Source organism: Quercus lobata, chromosome 10 (genome assembly GCF_001633185.2).
Source record: "Quercus lobata isolate SW786 chromosome 10, ValleyOak3.0 Primary Assembly, whole genome shotgun sequence".
In the NCBI taxonomy this organism is placed as follows: Eukaryota; Viridiplantae; Streptophyta; class Magnoliopsida; order Fagales; family Fagaceae; genus Quercus; species Quercus lobata.
Genome location: NC_044913.1, coordinates 48,970,038 through 48,986,554, shown reverse-complemented (window position 1 = coordinate 48,986,554; position 16,517 = coordinate 48,970,038). Strand labels below are relative to the sequence as shown.

Sequence of the window (16,517 nt, the reverse complement as noted above, 5' to 3'; positions counted from 1 at the left end):
TTTTTTAATGAATCAATAATTCAATCTTTGATTCCTCCGAAAATAATGGGCTGCCACGGAATGAAACATTACTTCCAAAAAAATTGAGAATTTGGCCCAAATTTGTATAATACTCTTTGATTTAAAAGTTCTAAAGTACTTTTTGTTTGTTGGAGAGTGTCCACTTTTGACACGTCCATTTTTTAAAAAATGGATAATACCTGTGCCCAGGCAGAACCTTGATCAAATGACCAAATAACAAATATAAAATTATGTTGTGTAAAAGTACCTGCAGCTGCAGATTCTGAATTTTCACCACTGAAATAGCATTCTTTTTTCTCCTTGACACAAGCTCTAACTTCTTCACTATAAAGATCACTAATAAAAACACATGTGCATAGAATCTTCAGCCATAATGTTCAGTAGAGGATAGCACCAACATGCAGTACCAAATAGAGAGAATGAGTTTCAGACTTGGAATGGTGGGCAATGCTAAGTTTCTTAGAGTAAGCTAGGGGTGTTTCAACTCTTCAAGAGACAAAATCTTGGAAAATGCCTCTCATGCTTTCTTTTTGATAATCAAAACTGACTACAACATGCACTACCTTGTCAATTTATAGTTACACAAGAATGCATGCCATTGGCTAACCCCACAACAACATTACCATAATCTGTAGGAGCTGTAATGTAGTCTGTTTCCTTTTTTTTTGATGTTCATGTTTGTATGTTAGAAAACTTAGCTAATTATCTAAGTTTCTAAAAATTATATCCTCTCCACCTCCAAAATATTCAACTTTCCCACAAATTAGTCACTCTTTTTATAATATCCTCACTGCACTGTCAGTAAGTGTGAAGGCATAAACTTGCACCTAGTTGTTGTCACATAATACACTTTAACAAGAGTATTTAATTTTTTTGGTAGCTGTCTATGTGGCTGTTTATTGATGTTTATGTGGCTGTGTTATGTCTATTTCAGTGATAGAATTTGTCAAAATCTGTTATGGGGCTGTTTTGATGTTGTTTTAAGCTATTTCAGTGTGTTTAATTTTTCTGGTAGCTGTTTATGTGGCTGTTTACTGCTGTTTATGTGGCTGTTTTATCTTTTTTTTTTCTTTTTCTTTTTGTTTGGCTGACTAAAGTAGATATCATTCAGTTTTATGTTCTCTAACACTGTTGTCTTCAAGGTTGTCTCTATGGGTCGCTCTCTTTTTAAAAAGTTGCTTTTTGACGACTCAGATGAGGATGAGATAATGAGGCGAATTCTTAAAGGTTCAACAGTACAACGTAAATGTCGTCGGTATATCGAACGTGATCGTTTGGCAGGCCATAAAAGACTTTATCTCGACTACTTTGCTGACACACCAGTATATCCTCCTAATTTATTTAGGAGGAGATTTCGGATGAGTCGATCCCTTTTTCTCCGTATTCAATCTAGGGTAGAAACTTATGAATCTTATTTTATCCAAAAAAGAGATGGTGCCCAAAAATGGGGTTTATCTTCTCTTCAAAAGATAACAGCTGCACTTAGGATGCTTGCGTATGGAGTTACAGCTGATTTTATGGATGAGTATGTGCGGATTGGAGAATCCACTGTAATGAAAAGTCTAAAAAAATTTGTTAAAGCGGTGGTTGATATTTTCTCCAATGAATACTTGAGGTCTCCAAACAACGACGATATTGCTAGACTTTTAGCCAATGGGGAAAGACGTGGATTTCCAGGGATGCTAGGGAGCATTGATTGCATGCATTGGAAATGGAAAAATTGTCCAGTTGCATGGAAAGGTCAGTACTCTGGTCACATTCATGAGCCAACCATTGTTTTGGAAGCAGTGGCATCTTATGATCTTTGGATATGGCATGCGTTTTTTGGGTTACCTGGGTCAAATAATGAGATTAATGTATTAGAACGGTCTCCTATATTTTATGAGCTCGAACAAGGACGTGCTCCTGCAGTTAATTACTCAATCAATGGTCATGAGTATAAAATGGGATACTATCTTGCCGATGGCATCTATCCGAAGTGGTCAACATTTGTTAAAACAATTCCATATCCACGAGAACAAAAAAAAAAATTATTTGCACAAGCCCAAGAGGCGAATAGGAAGGATGTAGAGCGTGCATTTGGAGTTCTTCAAGCGAGATTCGCAATTGTGCGTGGACCTGCAAGATTTTTCCATGCTGAAACGCTCCAAGACATCATGAAAGCTTGTGTAATTCTTCATAACATGATCGTTGAGGATGAGCGAGATGTAAACGAAGCGGTGGAATTAGATTATGAGCAAATTGATGACAATCCTACCATACAAATGTCACGGGAGAACACAAATACATTTACGGAGTTCATTGAAACCCATCAATGTATTCGAGACCGTAAAATTCATTCTCAACTTCAGACAGACCTCGTTGAGCATTTATGGCAATTACAAGGGGAGTTGTAGGAACTTAGTAAGTGTGTGAGTTATGCTTGTGGTGTTTTATTGTAATTTGACATATATACGAGTCTTATAAAGACAAAATTTATAGTTATGTATGTGGATTGCATTTATATATATGTATGTGGATTTTTAAAATTGGCAGGTTGCATGTATATATGTATGTGGATTTTTTAAGTTCGTAGGTTGAGTACATTGATATTTGGCAAGTTGCGTATATATGTGTGGATCATTAAAGTTGATATTTGGCAGGTTTGCTCTCAAAAAATAAAAAAAAATTTGGCAGGTTCTATGTGTGTGTGTGTGTGTGGATCATTAAAGTTGACAAATTGAATACATTGATATTTGGCAGGTTCTTTGTGTCTTGCCCCTTGGCCAGCTTCCAGATCTTATAAGAGTTTATTGTTTAATGGAAGTGTAATTTTCCATCTTTCCAAAGTGTATTATACTCTCCTGAAAGTTACAGTGGTGGTTGTTCCTGTTTTCTGGTATCACCTACCATTAAGGACCAAAAACAAATTTGGCATCTTGGTATAGTGATTGTGGCTGTCATAAAATTTGGCTGTCATAAAGTTTATTGTGGCTGTCATAAATTTGGACCGAAAACAAATTTATGCATTTGATTGTGGCTGTCATAAAGTTACGTTACAGTGGTGGTTGTTCCTTGTTTTCTGGTATAGTGATTGTGGCTGTCACAAAATTTGGCATCTTGGTAAATTATGGTGTTGTATTGTCCTAAGACTTTAGATTTTTTCACTGTTTTGGGATGAAAGTTTGATCTGGCTGTACATTGATTTTAAGTTATATCTATCTCTCTTTGCCATGGGAAACATTTGAAAGTTGAATTACTGAATAGTTTTCTACCAGCATGTACTAGTCTCCTCATGAGTTTCCAACGTGGAGAGTAACATGCTATTTATTTTATTTAGTCATATGTTGGGTTTCTATTTCTTCAGAGAAGAAGCAATATGTGAACTGGCTAATGTTACCGTTGGAATAGTCATAAGTCTGGAAAAAAAATTATAGTTGGAAAGCCCAGGAAAATGTTACCGTTGGAATAGATGCATAGCTAAAAAAAAAGTGATGATGTGAAAGAAATAATAAAGAAAGATTAAAAAATAATATTTTAATGAAAAAGTAAAATAATAGAGTTTTTTGATGTAGGGTGTATTGTAAAATGGTATGTTATAATTGATAAAGTAACTTTTTGAGATGGTAAAATAGGATAGCATAGCATTCTTTGATGCTGAGTAGCTACAGTAGCGGTTTTTTTTTTTTTTTTTTTCTTTAGTCTTCCGTTTGTACTTTTTTTCCTTTTAAATATTTATAAGAACCCGCATATATATTGTTATACTGACACAACAAATTTCACAATATTTTCACAATTATTGAGGTGTCAATTTCTTATAAGTCAAAATAAAATATGAAATTGTGACTAACCACAACTGAAAATAAATATTTTGTGAAAATGTTGTGACACTTGTTGGGTGAATGTGTAAAAGTTACAATACTTTTGGTTTGTTCAATATGTACTGTTCATCGCTTTTTTTTTTTTTTTTTTTTTTTCAGTCATCGATTTGTACTCTTTTTTCTATATATAAAAAGAGCGAATAGACTCATGAATAGTGTTATTATGAACAATATTTTTGGTTTAGTGACTTGCCTTTTTCCCTTTTTTTTTCTTCAAGTTCACCAACTTTTTTTTTTTTTTTTTTTTTTTTTAAGATCTTTATATGTTTACTTTGTATTCATAATATAAACTTACATTGTATACACACACAAAAGTAGCAAATCCATTAGCTATATAAAAAGTGTCAATGCCTCTACAGTGCCACTTTGTTTTGTTCAAGTGGCACTGTAGCTACATTTTCTTTTTTTTCCAGTCCTCCATTTGTACTTTTTTTTCTTTTAAATGTTTATAAGAACTCGCATATATATTGTTATACTGACATAACAAATTTCATAATATTGAGGTGTCAATTTCTTATAAGTCAAAATAAAATAATAAAATATGAAACTGTGACTAACCATAACTGAAAATAAATGTTTTGTGAAAATGTTGTGACACTTGTTGGGTGAATGTGTAAAAGTTACAATACTTTTGGTTTGATCAATATGCACAATTCATCACTTTTTTTTTTTTTTTCTTCAGTCATCAATTTGCACTATTTGTTCTATATATAAAAAGAGCAAATAGACTCGTGAATAGTATTATGAACAGTATTTTTGGTTTAGTGACTTGCCTTTTTTCCCTTTTTTTTTTTCAAGTTCACCAACTTTGTTTGAGCTTTTTTTTTTTTTTAATTATTATTAAAAAAAAAAATTAATTTAAAGGATCTTTATATGTTTACTTTGTACTCGTAATGTAAGTTTACATTGTATACACACAAAAAGTAGCAAATATTATATACATTTAATAAGCTCATGAACAGTGTTATGAACATTATTTTTTGTTTAGTGAGTTGCTTCTTTCCCCTTTTTTTATTTCTTCAAGTTCACCAACTTGGTTTGATTTTTTTTTCCTTCATTTAAAGGATCTTTATATGTTTACTTTTTTACTTGTAATGTAAGCTTACATTGTATACACACAAAAAGTAGCAAATATTATATACCTTTACCAAAAAAAAAAAAAATACAAATTTTGCAAATGTGTACAACATTTGCCAATTTTTATGTGTTTACAATATAAATTTACATTGTAAGTGCAATGTATATTTCTATATATATATATAAACAATGAATGGGAGAAGTTACAGTAATTTCGCTACAGTAGTTTTGGTTTGTTTAACTTTCACTATTTTGCTGGCCACCTTTTTTTTTTTTTTTTTTTTTTTTTTTTTTGAATGCATAAATTTTTAGTATATTTGCTATATTATTTTTGGTTTGTCCAATTCATGCTGTTTCACATTATAATAAAATATTAACATCACAAATTGGTACAATATTTTCACAATTGTTGAGGTGTTAATTTATTATAGGTTAAAATAAAATAATAAAATATCATACTAGAACCAGTTACAACTAAAAATAAAAGTATTATGAAAAAGAAGTGCTATATCCGCAATAATTTTTACAACACTTTCATAACAAATCAAATATGGTAAATTGCTATTGGTTCTAATTTAAACTTACCAATGAAACTACTTTTTTGCCTATCAATAACAACTTGTAGTAACCTACTACTTATTATTTGTTATGAAAATGTCATGGACATAACATTTTTTTGTGTGAAAAATGTTAAGACATCTTGATGTCGTCATAATATTTTCAAAACTGCTGAGCTATCAATTCTTTACAAGTTAAAATAAAATATAATAAAATTATAAAGGTATTATGATAATGTTGCATCATTCTGTTGTGTTTTTAGAAATTTTTTGTTGGTTTAATCAATTTTGTTGAGCCAAAATTTACTATTCCACATACAATTTTCTTGGGTTGACTTTTTGTATATATTTTTTTTTTCTTTACACACTATTTTAAGTAAGAACACATAGTTTTACACACAAAAACAAAAACAAAAACTTAGGAAAAAAACATTTTTCATCCTTTATGTTTGGGGTAGTTTACAATTCTTCCTTAAACTTTAAAATCAAGCAATTTTTCCCTTAATATTTTGGAAAATAGCAAATATGTCATATTGTTATTCTCTCAGTTAAACCCTAATGAAAACTTATGATTCTTAAAATATTTTATGTGTAATGCCTAAATTACTCCCGCAAATTTTAACATCCTAAAAATTTTCTTTACGTATTTTGAGTTTTAAATGATAGAAATTCTTAGAAAGTTAGAATGATGATATTAGGTGTTTTATTTGTTATCTAAAGAACGTTGATTTTCTAGGTTTAAATTTTCAACACTTATAATTTATCTAATGAAAAATTCGATGACACATGCCTTTTGTTATCTCTTTTTATTTTTTATTTTTTTTTAATTTAAATTTCTTAGCGAAACTTAGTTGTTTATCATTGGAAGATGATGAAATTCGTTATCGTTCTTAGAAATTTTTAGAGAGTAGATATATTGTCTTTAGCAAGTAAGTACTAAAAAACTATTATAGTTAAATAAATATTTATATGTTAAATAGCTACCCTAACTTTGTGGTTAATCAAAATTCTTAAGCGAATGAGATTAACTTTTTATGACATAATTATCAAAATTTTTAAAATTAATGTCTCTTTTGATAAATGTAAATCTCTATATACTTTAAAAATCAAATGATTCATATCTTTGTTTTCTAATACAAATAAAATCTAGAATTGACCTTAATTACTACTTTTTTTCAATGGTAAGCATGTGCCTTGCATGTGCTGCCCTAACTAGTATTACTAAAAAACATTTCATACTTATTTAAGGCATTTGGTCAATCTAGTGAGATGGATTTTTTTTCTTCTCAAGTACACCGGTTTATTTTTGTTTTTATATTATATTATCTATATATAAAAAGAAGGCGAAAATGCACTTTTGGTCCCTACATTTTGGGCCTATTTACAATTTGGTCCCTAAATTGATTTAGGTCCTAGGTCAGTCCTTGATTTTCAAAAATTATTTTTAAAATAGTCCCTACCGTCAACCCAGTGACAGAAAATACTGAGGTGGTAAATGGAATACACTGTTTGCTGATGTGGCTAATATAATAAAAAAAAAAATATATATATATATATATATATATATTTAAATGCCATGTCAGCATTTTCTGAATTAAAAAAGCCATGTCAGTTTAATTAAAAAAATAAAAATAATTTATATTTTTCAATTTCAATTTAATTCAAACTAAATTTAAAAAAAAACTTTTAAATCTAATATTATTATTGTTATTATTATTATTGCTTTCATTATGTTTTAGGTTAGGAGGTAAGATCACAAGAACTTGTTCTTCATGTTCTTCCCAAACTCAAGAACAATCAAACCTAGAACAATGCAAAATTGCATACAAAATCCCTATCCTCCATCGAAACCTCCAGAACATGAAAAAATCATCAAACCCAAACCCACACGAGAAAACTAACCCAGAAAAATCATCAAACCTACAACCTAGAAAAATCATCAAACCCAGAAACCTCCAACCCAGAACTTGAACTCCATTCTTCATGTTTTTCTCCAAATCAAGACAAACCCAATTAACTAACCCACTCAAAATCAATCTCAGCACAAAAAATCCATACCCACAAACTGAAACCACCACCAACAACCAAAACAACCACCACAATCACCCACATCACCAACCACAATAACCACAAATCACCACAAAAAAAAAAAAAAAAAAACCAAATAATGAAAGCAAAACAGATCCATTTTCTACCACAACCACCAAACCCAACACTCATGGCGGCCCATGGTGAGCAAAACCACGGCCACCCACGAGCACCAATGGCCCCATGCCAGCCCACGGCGATCTGAATCCCACTTGTGCCGATCTGAACCCACTCACGGCGAGCCACGACCACCGAAACGCCACCACTCAACTAGAAATCACCGAATCAGAGAGAGGGAGATCGAGATGATGGTGAGCAAAACCACGGCCACCCACAAGCACCAACGACCCCACACCAGCCCACGACGATCTGAACCCACCCACGGCGAGCCACGACCACCGAAACACCACTACTCAACCAGATCACTAATTCAGAGAGAGGGAGACTGAGATGAGGAAAAAAGAATAGAGAAATAGAGAGGGAGAAGAAGGCTGAATTGGTGATTTCCGATTTAGGGAGAGCAAGTGTAGGGTGAAGAGAGAGAGAGAGAGAGTTTGAGATTAGTGGTAGAGAGTGTGAAGATTTTTTTAAGCTGATGAGGTTAACCAAAAAGAAAAACAAAAAGAATTAAAACAATTTTGAATTTTCATTTTTTAAGAAATGATTTTAGTTTAAATTAGATTTAAGGTTTTTATAAAAATTTTAATTTACATTTTTTTAAAAAAATTTTCTTAGGGCTAGCTTTTTTTTATTAATTTAAATGCTGACATGGCATTAAAAAAATGTTAAATATTTTTTTTTATTATTTTATTAGCCATGTCAGCAAACAGTGTATTCCGTTTGCCACCTCAGCATTTTCTGTCATTGGGTTGACAGTAGGGACTATTTTGAAAACGATTTTTGGAAATCAGGGACTAACCTAGGACCTAAATCAATTTAGGGACCAAATTGTAAATAGACCCAAAATGTAGGGACCAAAAGTGCATTTTCGCCTAAAAAGAACGAATGCCTTAAAGCTATAGTAGCTTCACTATGTATATAGATACGTAGTGAAATTGGATAAGATCAAATAATAGATGTTCTTTTTGGTTGAGCACCACATATGTGACAAACAAAATCCTGGCAAAATGTGATACTCAAATCTTGTCATGAATTATTCTTATAGGATCACGATAAAAAGGAAATGTCCTTGCACGATTTAACACACATTAACTATATTTTGCTACATAAAACAAAGTTAAATAATAATAATAATCTTGAACAAGTCATCAGATTTAGCATCTTTAAAAAAAATAATAGTAATGTTTGGAATCATCTATGTTCTTTAAAAATACTAGATATATATGTTTGTTCTATTTAGACCTCTATAAATCAAATTAGTTTAACCTAATGAATTAGCCAATTAGTTACTTGGGTTAATTATTCATTTAGGTTAAACTCACGCAATCATATTACTTGGTGCGGAAAAATATATAAGATAGCAATATGGTAACCCAAGAAAACAAGTGAAACCAACCGTTTCAAGATAAAAATCCTAGGGATGGCTTAACCTAGCTATCCTCAAAGTAAACAAATCCACTATGATAGAATGAAAGTTTATATTTGATTTAAACCCTAAATCTAAAGCTACCTCTTATAGAATTTACTAACACGACCATGTGCAGTTCTGACTCCACGGACTCTTCTATTTTGAATTCATTGAACACAATTAAACACCTACGTTTGTGACTTTGAGATCCCATTGCAAATATTTAAGATTATCAGCAATTGTTGATCTTGTAGCAACAACTTTAGATCTACCAGTTCTACTGGTATATGAATAATTTTTGGTATTGACTTTGAAAGGAGAAGACACAATACCTTTTAGATCTCAAAAGAAAAGCTCCAAAGTCATAACAAAACATGCCTTAGGATTTTCTTTAAATACTAGGAGAATTAGATCTAAAATTCTAATCACTTAATGGGCTTAATGGACTATTGGGTTTTAATTAAATTCTGCAGAACTCATGTCTCGATCGGTCAAACCTGGCATGTTTTAAATTTCTAAATGTGCAGCTTTCTTTTTCTTGTATTTTGACTTGTAGCATCTTGGACATTATCTAATAAATCCTATAGACTTTACGATTTATATTTAAATAAGTTTGTGTTCATGGTTTGCCAATTGTTCTAGACTATTAAAAAAAAAAAAAAAAACTTCATAATTTTATTTTTATTCAACCTTTTTTGTACGTGAGATTAGATGTGTATAGATTCCAAGTATTTTTGTAACTTTTGGGAATTTTTATTAATTATTCATGATTCTACCATTATTTGGAGAGATTCACTTCAAATAGGATGGAGAAATGAATTATCTCTCTAATTATATATTTAAACAAATAAATTAATATATGGAAAAGTATGTCCTTGCCTTGTCCGATATTTCCACTTAGGCTATGGTTCAAGACAAGATTTGGACCTCTTATCTCATTTTTTTCCTGATTCTACTTTTCACATGTATGGTGCTCAACGAAAATATCAACAGAAGTTAGTTGAATACAGGGCGTAGTAAGGAATTATTACTTGGAGGGCAACTTGTAGTAGTGAGTATTAATGTATTATAACCAATTTGAATGAACTATGAAGCTTGAAAACTACAACAATGATTATCTAGTCTTTTGTAAGGATACTTCATATTTTTAATTAGGTTGATATGGACCGGCTATGGGATAAGCACATCAAATTTCATCTTGTTTATTGATAGAGAATTTATATATTTGCTCACATGATCTTGGATCACAATCTATCTCTTCAGGTTGAATTCTTGAATATTTGGAAGGATGCTCATTGGGCATTGACGTATCAACATTTGTTTCTGCAAGTGCCCTAAGTTCTGAATAACTAATATCTTTTTTCTTAAAGAATGCATCAATTGTTTGTACTTTGCTCATTATTTGTCACCTAATTTCAAACCCCCCAAAAAAATTAATTCAAAAAATGATAAACTAACTTGGGAGAGAGATAATAAATTATCTTATAAAATTAGTTCTTACATGAATTATAAATGCACCCTTGATTAAACTAGCTTGTAATCCCATGTATATATATAGATATACTTAAAAGATATATATTAAGATGCATAGTATAATTCTTACATATATAATTTAAATATTATTGATATTCATTCTTATATTTTTTTTAACTCTTTAAAAATAAATAATTTAAGATATATGGTACAAAATTAGATTTCAATTATAGAATCTAATTAAATTTCCTCTAAACTTTACCTATTAATATCTATAGATAATGAACCTTTACTACCCAACTACATAATGCAAGCCCAACCCACCTCCCATTCACGAGACAAATAACACAAAAGCCAAAAGGCTGAGTCAAAGTCACTGGGTCAAGTATAAAGAAATTACAATAATAATAAACACAAAAAGATAATACACTGTTTTGTCGGCAAAGGAATATCACATGCATACATTCCAATTCTGCTATTCAATATGTACTATGGGATTTTGAAATTTTGGTACTGAGAGCAAAAAAAAAAAAAAAAAACAGCAGAAATTAGTTTAATATGTATGGGATTTTAATATTTGTTGCTCAGAGAAAAACTCCAACAGTAGAAGTGAACGTGAGAACTGAGAAGTGAGGAATGTTTGGTATTTGACCTGTATAATATAGAAAATCAGGCTTGCAATTCCTCTAAGCCATTGGAAAAATCAAAGCAGCAATATAAAAATGGGTTTCACACAAAACCAGGGTTCACCCTCTGTTAGTAAAGAAGATGACGATGCATGTCTCTATGCCATGCTACTGTCAAGCTCTCACGTATTTCCCATGGTACTACGCACCGCCATAGAGCTCAACCTGTTTGAGATCATTGCTCGGGCAAGCCCCGATGCTTACATGTCGCCCTCTGAGATTGCTTCTCAGCTTCCCACACAAAACCCTGATGCTCCTTATATGCTAGATCGCATGCTGCGTTTACTTGCTAGCTACTCACTTCTTACTTGTTCTATACGCAGCTGCGAAAATGGAAGTGTTGAGAGACTCTATCGGGTCTCACAAGCTGGCAAGTTATATGTTCAAAATGAAGATGGAGGATTTGTGGGTTCGATCTCATTATTTGCTTTCCAACGTGCCATACTTGAGGTTTGGTATGTATAATTAATCATATGATTGATTTCCCACTTGCTCCTTGTTGTATTTAATGCATATCGAATCGAATTGTAAATAAATAAAAAATCTTATACGTATATATATTTTGTACAAATTATCTTTTTCATTGATTTCGAAATTAAAATAAGTTGCATCTTCTTAAGGGAATTATGGTCCAACAAACCCAAACTTGTATTATAGGTACACGTACTTATAAAGCAGGTAAGCTAATGCTAATCCTAATTGTAGTACTGACTGTAGGAGTACTAAACATTTGGGTTAGCATAGGGTTAAATGCTTACCCTACGTTGGATTTGTTGACACAAATACAAACACTAATTATAATGCTATTATAGGGTGTTTTTTTTTTTTTGGTTGTCTATGTCATTTTAATCTATTATTTCTATGTCAATATATGATATCTTTGATTTACAAAATAGTATACCCATCAAACCCCAATAATGACGATAAGCAGAAAATATTACTTCAAATATATATCTAGGTTCTTTGCCATTTATGAAACTATATATATTATCTCTAGAATTTTATTCCTTGGAGGATTAGGAGTATCAATCTAGAGATAATATTTATGGCTGAATCTTTGCCAAACCCCTCTTTTTGCTGGGTTTATATATAGCGAAGCCAACAAAGCGGCCTACAATTTGGCCATGTATTCTCTACATAACAGATTTGTAGGTTCCTTTGATTTTGTTAGCTACCCCTCTTGTTTGAGTGATGTTCTTAGGGTGGGGTCCTTCTTGTAGTCTCTTCTTTTGTGTGCCTTTGGTTCCTGTAGTATATTTTACTATTCAGCTTATTTTTACTACTATTTATAAGTCTTACTATATTATTTCAGCTAGATTTTACTAAAGTAACTATCAATGATGATAGTAGCAGAAATCTACTCAAATTTCTAAGCATCACCTCCAAGCCAATGCATTCCAACCACAATCATCACATATTTAAAATCAGGATCCTCTCTTTAATGCCCGTATTTATTTTGTCCATATCACAGTTTAAATCCTATTTTTTGAATTTAACAACAGTGACGACTTTAGGAATTTTTTTAGTGGCTTATTAAAAAACTTAAATTAAGCAAAGTTTAATAAAAATAAGAGTTAAATATTTTGAGTTATCGACACACAAAAAATATGCGTAAATACATGAAATTTTATAATTTTCTTGTACGAGTTTTCATATTTTGTAATCATTACAAGATAATTCATTATCAGTTGTCATTATTTATTGTCAATATGGGTTGGTATAATCATTTTATTTTGTAAAGTTTGTATAACATTTTTTATTTTTATTTAGTTGTCATTATTTATTTGTCATTAATTTTATAAAATATTTTAAACTAAATGGCAAAGCTCAATCCACTGACATTGTATTAAATTGACCCACACAATCACATTCATCTATATATAAATAATACATTAAATGTTTACTTAATCAATCAAATACTTGAATACTCACTAACTTTACTATTTTTTTTCTTGAATCACTAACTTTATAACAAAAAGTTTATAACATGATAATAATACACACACATGTAATAAATCATCTATATTTCCTAATTATTAAATTATATAAAGTTCTGTCATATTTGATACTATACACACACAAATCACAATTTAGAAGAATAACATTATAACAAAATAATAATAAAAATAACGTGCACAATCAATATCAAACACACATTTACACACATATAATATAAATTTATAATAAAAAGAGAGATACTAGCAACTCACAAACATTCATTTTTTATTCTTAGAGTCTCAGAGAGATGCCAAGATAGTCAAATAGAGAAGAAAGATGGGATGAGACTCATGAGAATCAAGTTAGAGATCAGATCAAAGAGAGAGCTTGCTCTGTGATGTGTTGTTATTTAGTTTTAGTCAGGACTGATATGTGATTAGAGTATGCAAAAATATTTTTAAAGATAAAGTAAACTAATATATATATATATATAATCAAGTCTGAGGGTTCGATCAATTGAACCCTCTTTACATAAAGTAGAGCCGCCCCGGTCTAACAACATACAAACGGTACACCTTTAGCATACCTGTCGTATATCGTACAGACATATAGAAGATACAAAGATTTAATCAGTGAAAAACCCTTGTTCTTTTTTCTATCTCTATAATTTTAATAGGATTCATTGTGTATTTGTGTTATAGGCTACATTTTAAAGATGCTATTCTTGGAGGAGGTAATCTATTTGGAAAGGTCCACGGGATGTCCATCTTCCAATACATGAAAACTGATCAAACATTGAACAATTCTTTTAACAAGGCAATGGCTGATACTTCCAGAATACACATGAAAAAAATTCTTGAGATGTACCAAGGTTTTGAGGGGGTATCATTGTTGGTTGATGTTGGTGGTGGCACTGGAGCATGCCTTAACATGATCATTTCCAAGTACTCTTCCATTAAAGGCATCAACTTTGATTTGCCTCAAGTTATACAACACGCGCCATCTTATTCTGGTACAAAAATATCTTAATAATTGATTCCTTTAAATATTGTAAGCTTATTTATTTATTTTTGGATAAGCTGTAGGCCTGTGTAATGTGCAGGCAAGATGATGAATGATATATTCATACAACTAGCTACTTTAAGCAACCCCCCAAAGTTTATTTATTCTTTATTTTATAATTATTTTAATGGAAGCAAGCCCCAAAGTTATCATAAATGACCATATTAATGAGAAAATTATAATTGCTCCTGTACTATAATGTTAGACTTCCTTAAGCTAATGGTGATGTATATTTGTACCGGCTGGAAGAAGGAAAATTGAAAGATCTAGACTATAAGTTGGAATGTCAGAAAAATATGTCGTACCTTGAATTTGATTATATTTTAGAGGTAAACAGTTTCAGAATCCAAAGCATATATCCAATAATTTTTTACAGCCCTTGGTAATGGTATCGGCCTGCCCCTAGCTTTAGAACAGGCTTTTTCACCTTCTTAATTATATGAACGGATTTATTTCTGTTAAATCTATGCAGGTATTGAGCATGTTGGAGGGGACATGTATGTAAGTGTTCCGAAAGGTGACGCCATTATGATAAAGGTCTGTTAATTAACTACTTATTTGACACTTGAATTAAAACCTGTGATTGGATATTCCAAAATTTTTCATGTATAATATTGCAGACTACATGCCATAACTGGAATGACGATCAATGCATAAAACTCTTGAAGAACTGCAATAAAGCACTGGCACAAAATGGGAAGGTGATTATCATGGACTTAATAATGCCAGAGGTACCTGACGCAAGTAATGGGGCTAAGTTTGTTTCTATGCTTGATAGTGCCATGGTTATTCCACCAGGAGGGAAGGAAAGAACTGAGAAAGAGTTTGAGGCCTTAAGCAAGGCTTCTGGATCTTCGGATTTTCAAGTTATATGCCGTGCTTGTACTGTCTGGGGAGTCATGGAACTTTACAAATAAGTCTCCAACTATCTGGTTTGAGCTCGTCTTGTTCTAGTTTCCTTGCCAGTCAAACTGGACAAGTCATGGCACTTTATATTGAGGCTGTAAACTATTGGCTTGTATGCAACTTTTTTTAATAATGCTTTCATTAATATTGCATGAGTTTTATGAATAAAATAAAATTTGAATGAATAAAATTTGAAGTTAAGAAGATGTAGATTTGTTTGGGTTGTTTGTGTGGTGCGGAGTTGATGATAATGTGGTATTTCCTATGAGGGGACATGTTTGTGTGGCACTCTTTTATTGAACCACCTCAGAATATTGCGGGTGATATTCTCCTCAATAAAAGGTCAGTGTTATAAGAATGACTAAACATTAAGGCATTCACACATTTTAGGAAAACATGGACCAAATTGACATGAGAAATATTTCTGGGACCAAATTTAAAGTTTGTGAATCTTTAGAGGAATAAAGGTATAGTTTAGCTTAACATGAATAAAAGGTCACTGCTAGCTTAGTTTAACTGACATCTCTTGATGTTACTGGAAACGTTTAGAATTCAAATTTATTGTATTCTTGATTTAAGGTGGGCTTATTTTATGAATAGTATTATGATGAAAATTTGCTGTGATTTTGAAATGTATGTCAATAAGGAAAGAGACTTTCATGGTGGACAAGGTACATTCCATTCTGTCTCTGCTTCTCCATTTATTTGTTTTCAAAATATTTCTTTTTCTCCTAATTATATCCGTAAAATGCCATGTTTACTCCCATATTTATTTCTATTTAATTTGTTTAGCTGTGCTTCAACTGAGTTTTATCTGTGCAATTAGAGTTTCATCTTTTTCCTACTATAGTACTATCTTATTCCCTTTATATAGTAATTAAGTAACAATGGGCTTTCTGTCAAAAAAAAATAAAAAATAACAATGGGCTTCATAAAATAATTTCCCTTTATAATTTATGTCAATGCTTGCTGATTGAGACATCTTCAAACCCTCATGGAATTTTAATTTTGCTTCTCTTATGATTTACACAACAAAGTAAATGTGAAAAATTATAATTACCATGCTAAAATTGTGGGTTGTTACAATGAATTTGTCAAGGAAGCATGAAATTTGTTCTTGGCAAATGATGAAAACGATGATGATTGATTTCTTGTTTCCCTCTAATTATCATTAAATATTAACTTATATTTCTGATCATTATGGGTGAACAAATTCTTGCATAGGATCCAGTGGCGGAGCCATGTTGAGATAGAAGGGGTCTCCCCCCCCCCCCCCCCCCCCCCCCCCCCCCCCCCCCCCCCCCCCCCCCCCCCCCCCCCA

General features: G+C 31.5%; 2 protein-coding genes across 2 annotated transcripts; both read left to right on the top strand.

Annotated features, from left to right (window-relative positions):
- Positions 1-1,172: 1,172 nt before the first annotated feature.
- On the top strand, positions 1,173-2,417 carry LOC115964891 (putative nuclease HARBI1). The gene has a single exon (XM_031084121.1). It carries the CDS (start codon positions 1,173-1,175, stop codon positions 2,415-2,417), a length of 1,245 nt encoding a protein of 414 aa, XP_030939981.1.
- Positions 2,418-11,147: 8,730 nt separating this feature from the next.
- Positions 11,148-15,382, top strand: LOC115966026 (caffeic acid 3-O-methyltransferase-like). The gene is made up of 4 exons (XM_031085357.1): positions 11,148-11,745; positions 13,930-14,240; positions 14,763-14,827; positions 14,911-15,382. The coding sequence occupies exons 1-4, from the start codon at positions 11,327-11,329 to the stop codon at positions 15,205-15,207; spliced, it is 1,092 nt and encodes a 363-aa protein (XP_030941217.1). The 5' UTR covers positions 11,148-11,326; the 3' UTR covers positions 15,208-15,382.
- The last annotated feature ends 1,135 nt before the right edge of the window (positions 15,383-16,517 follow it).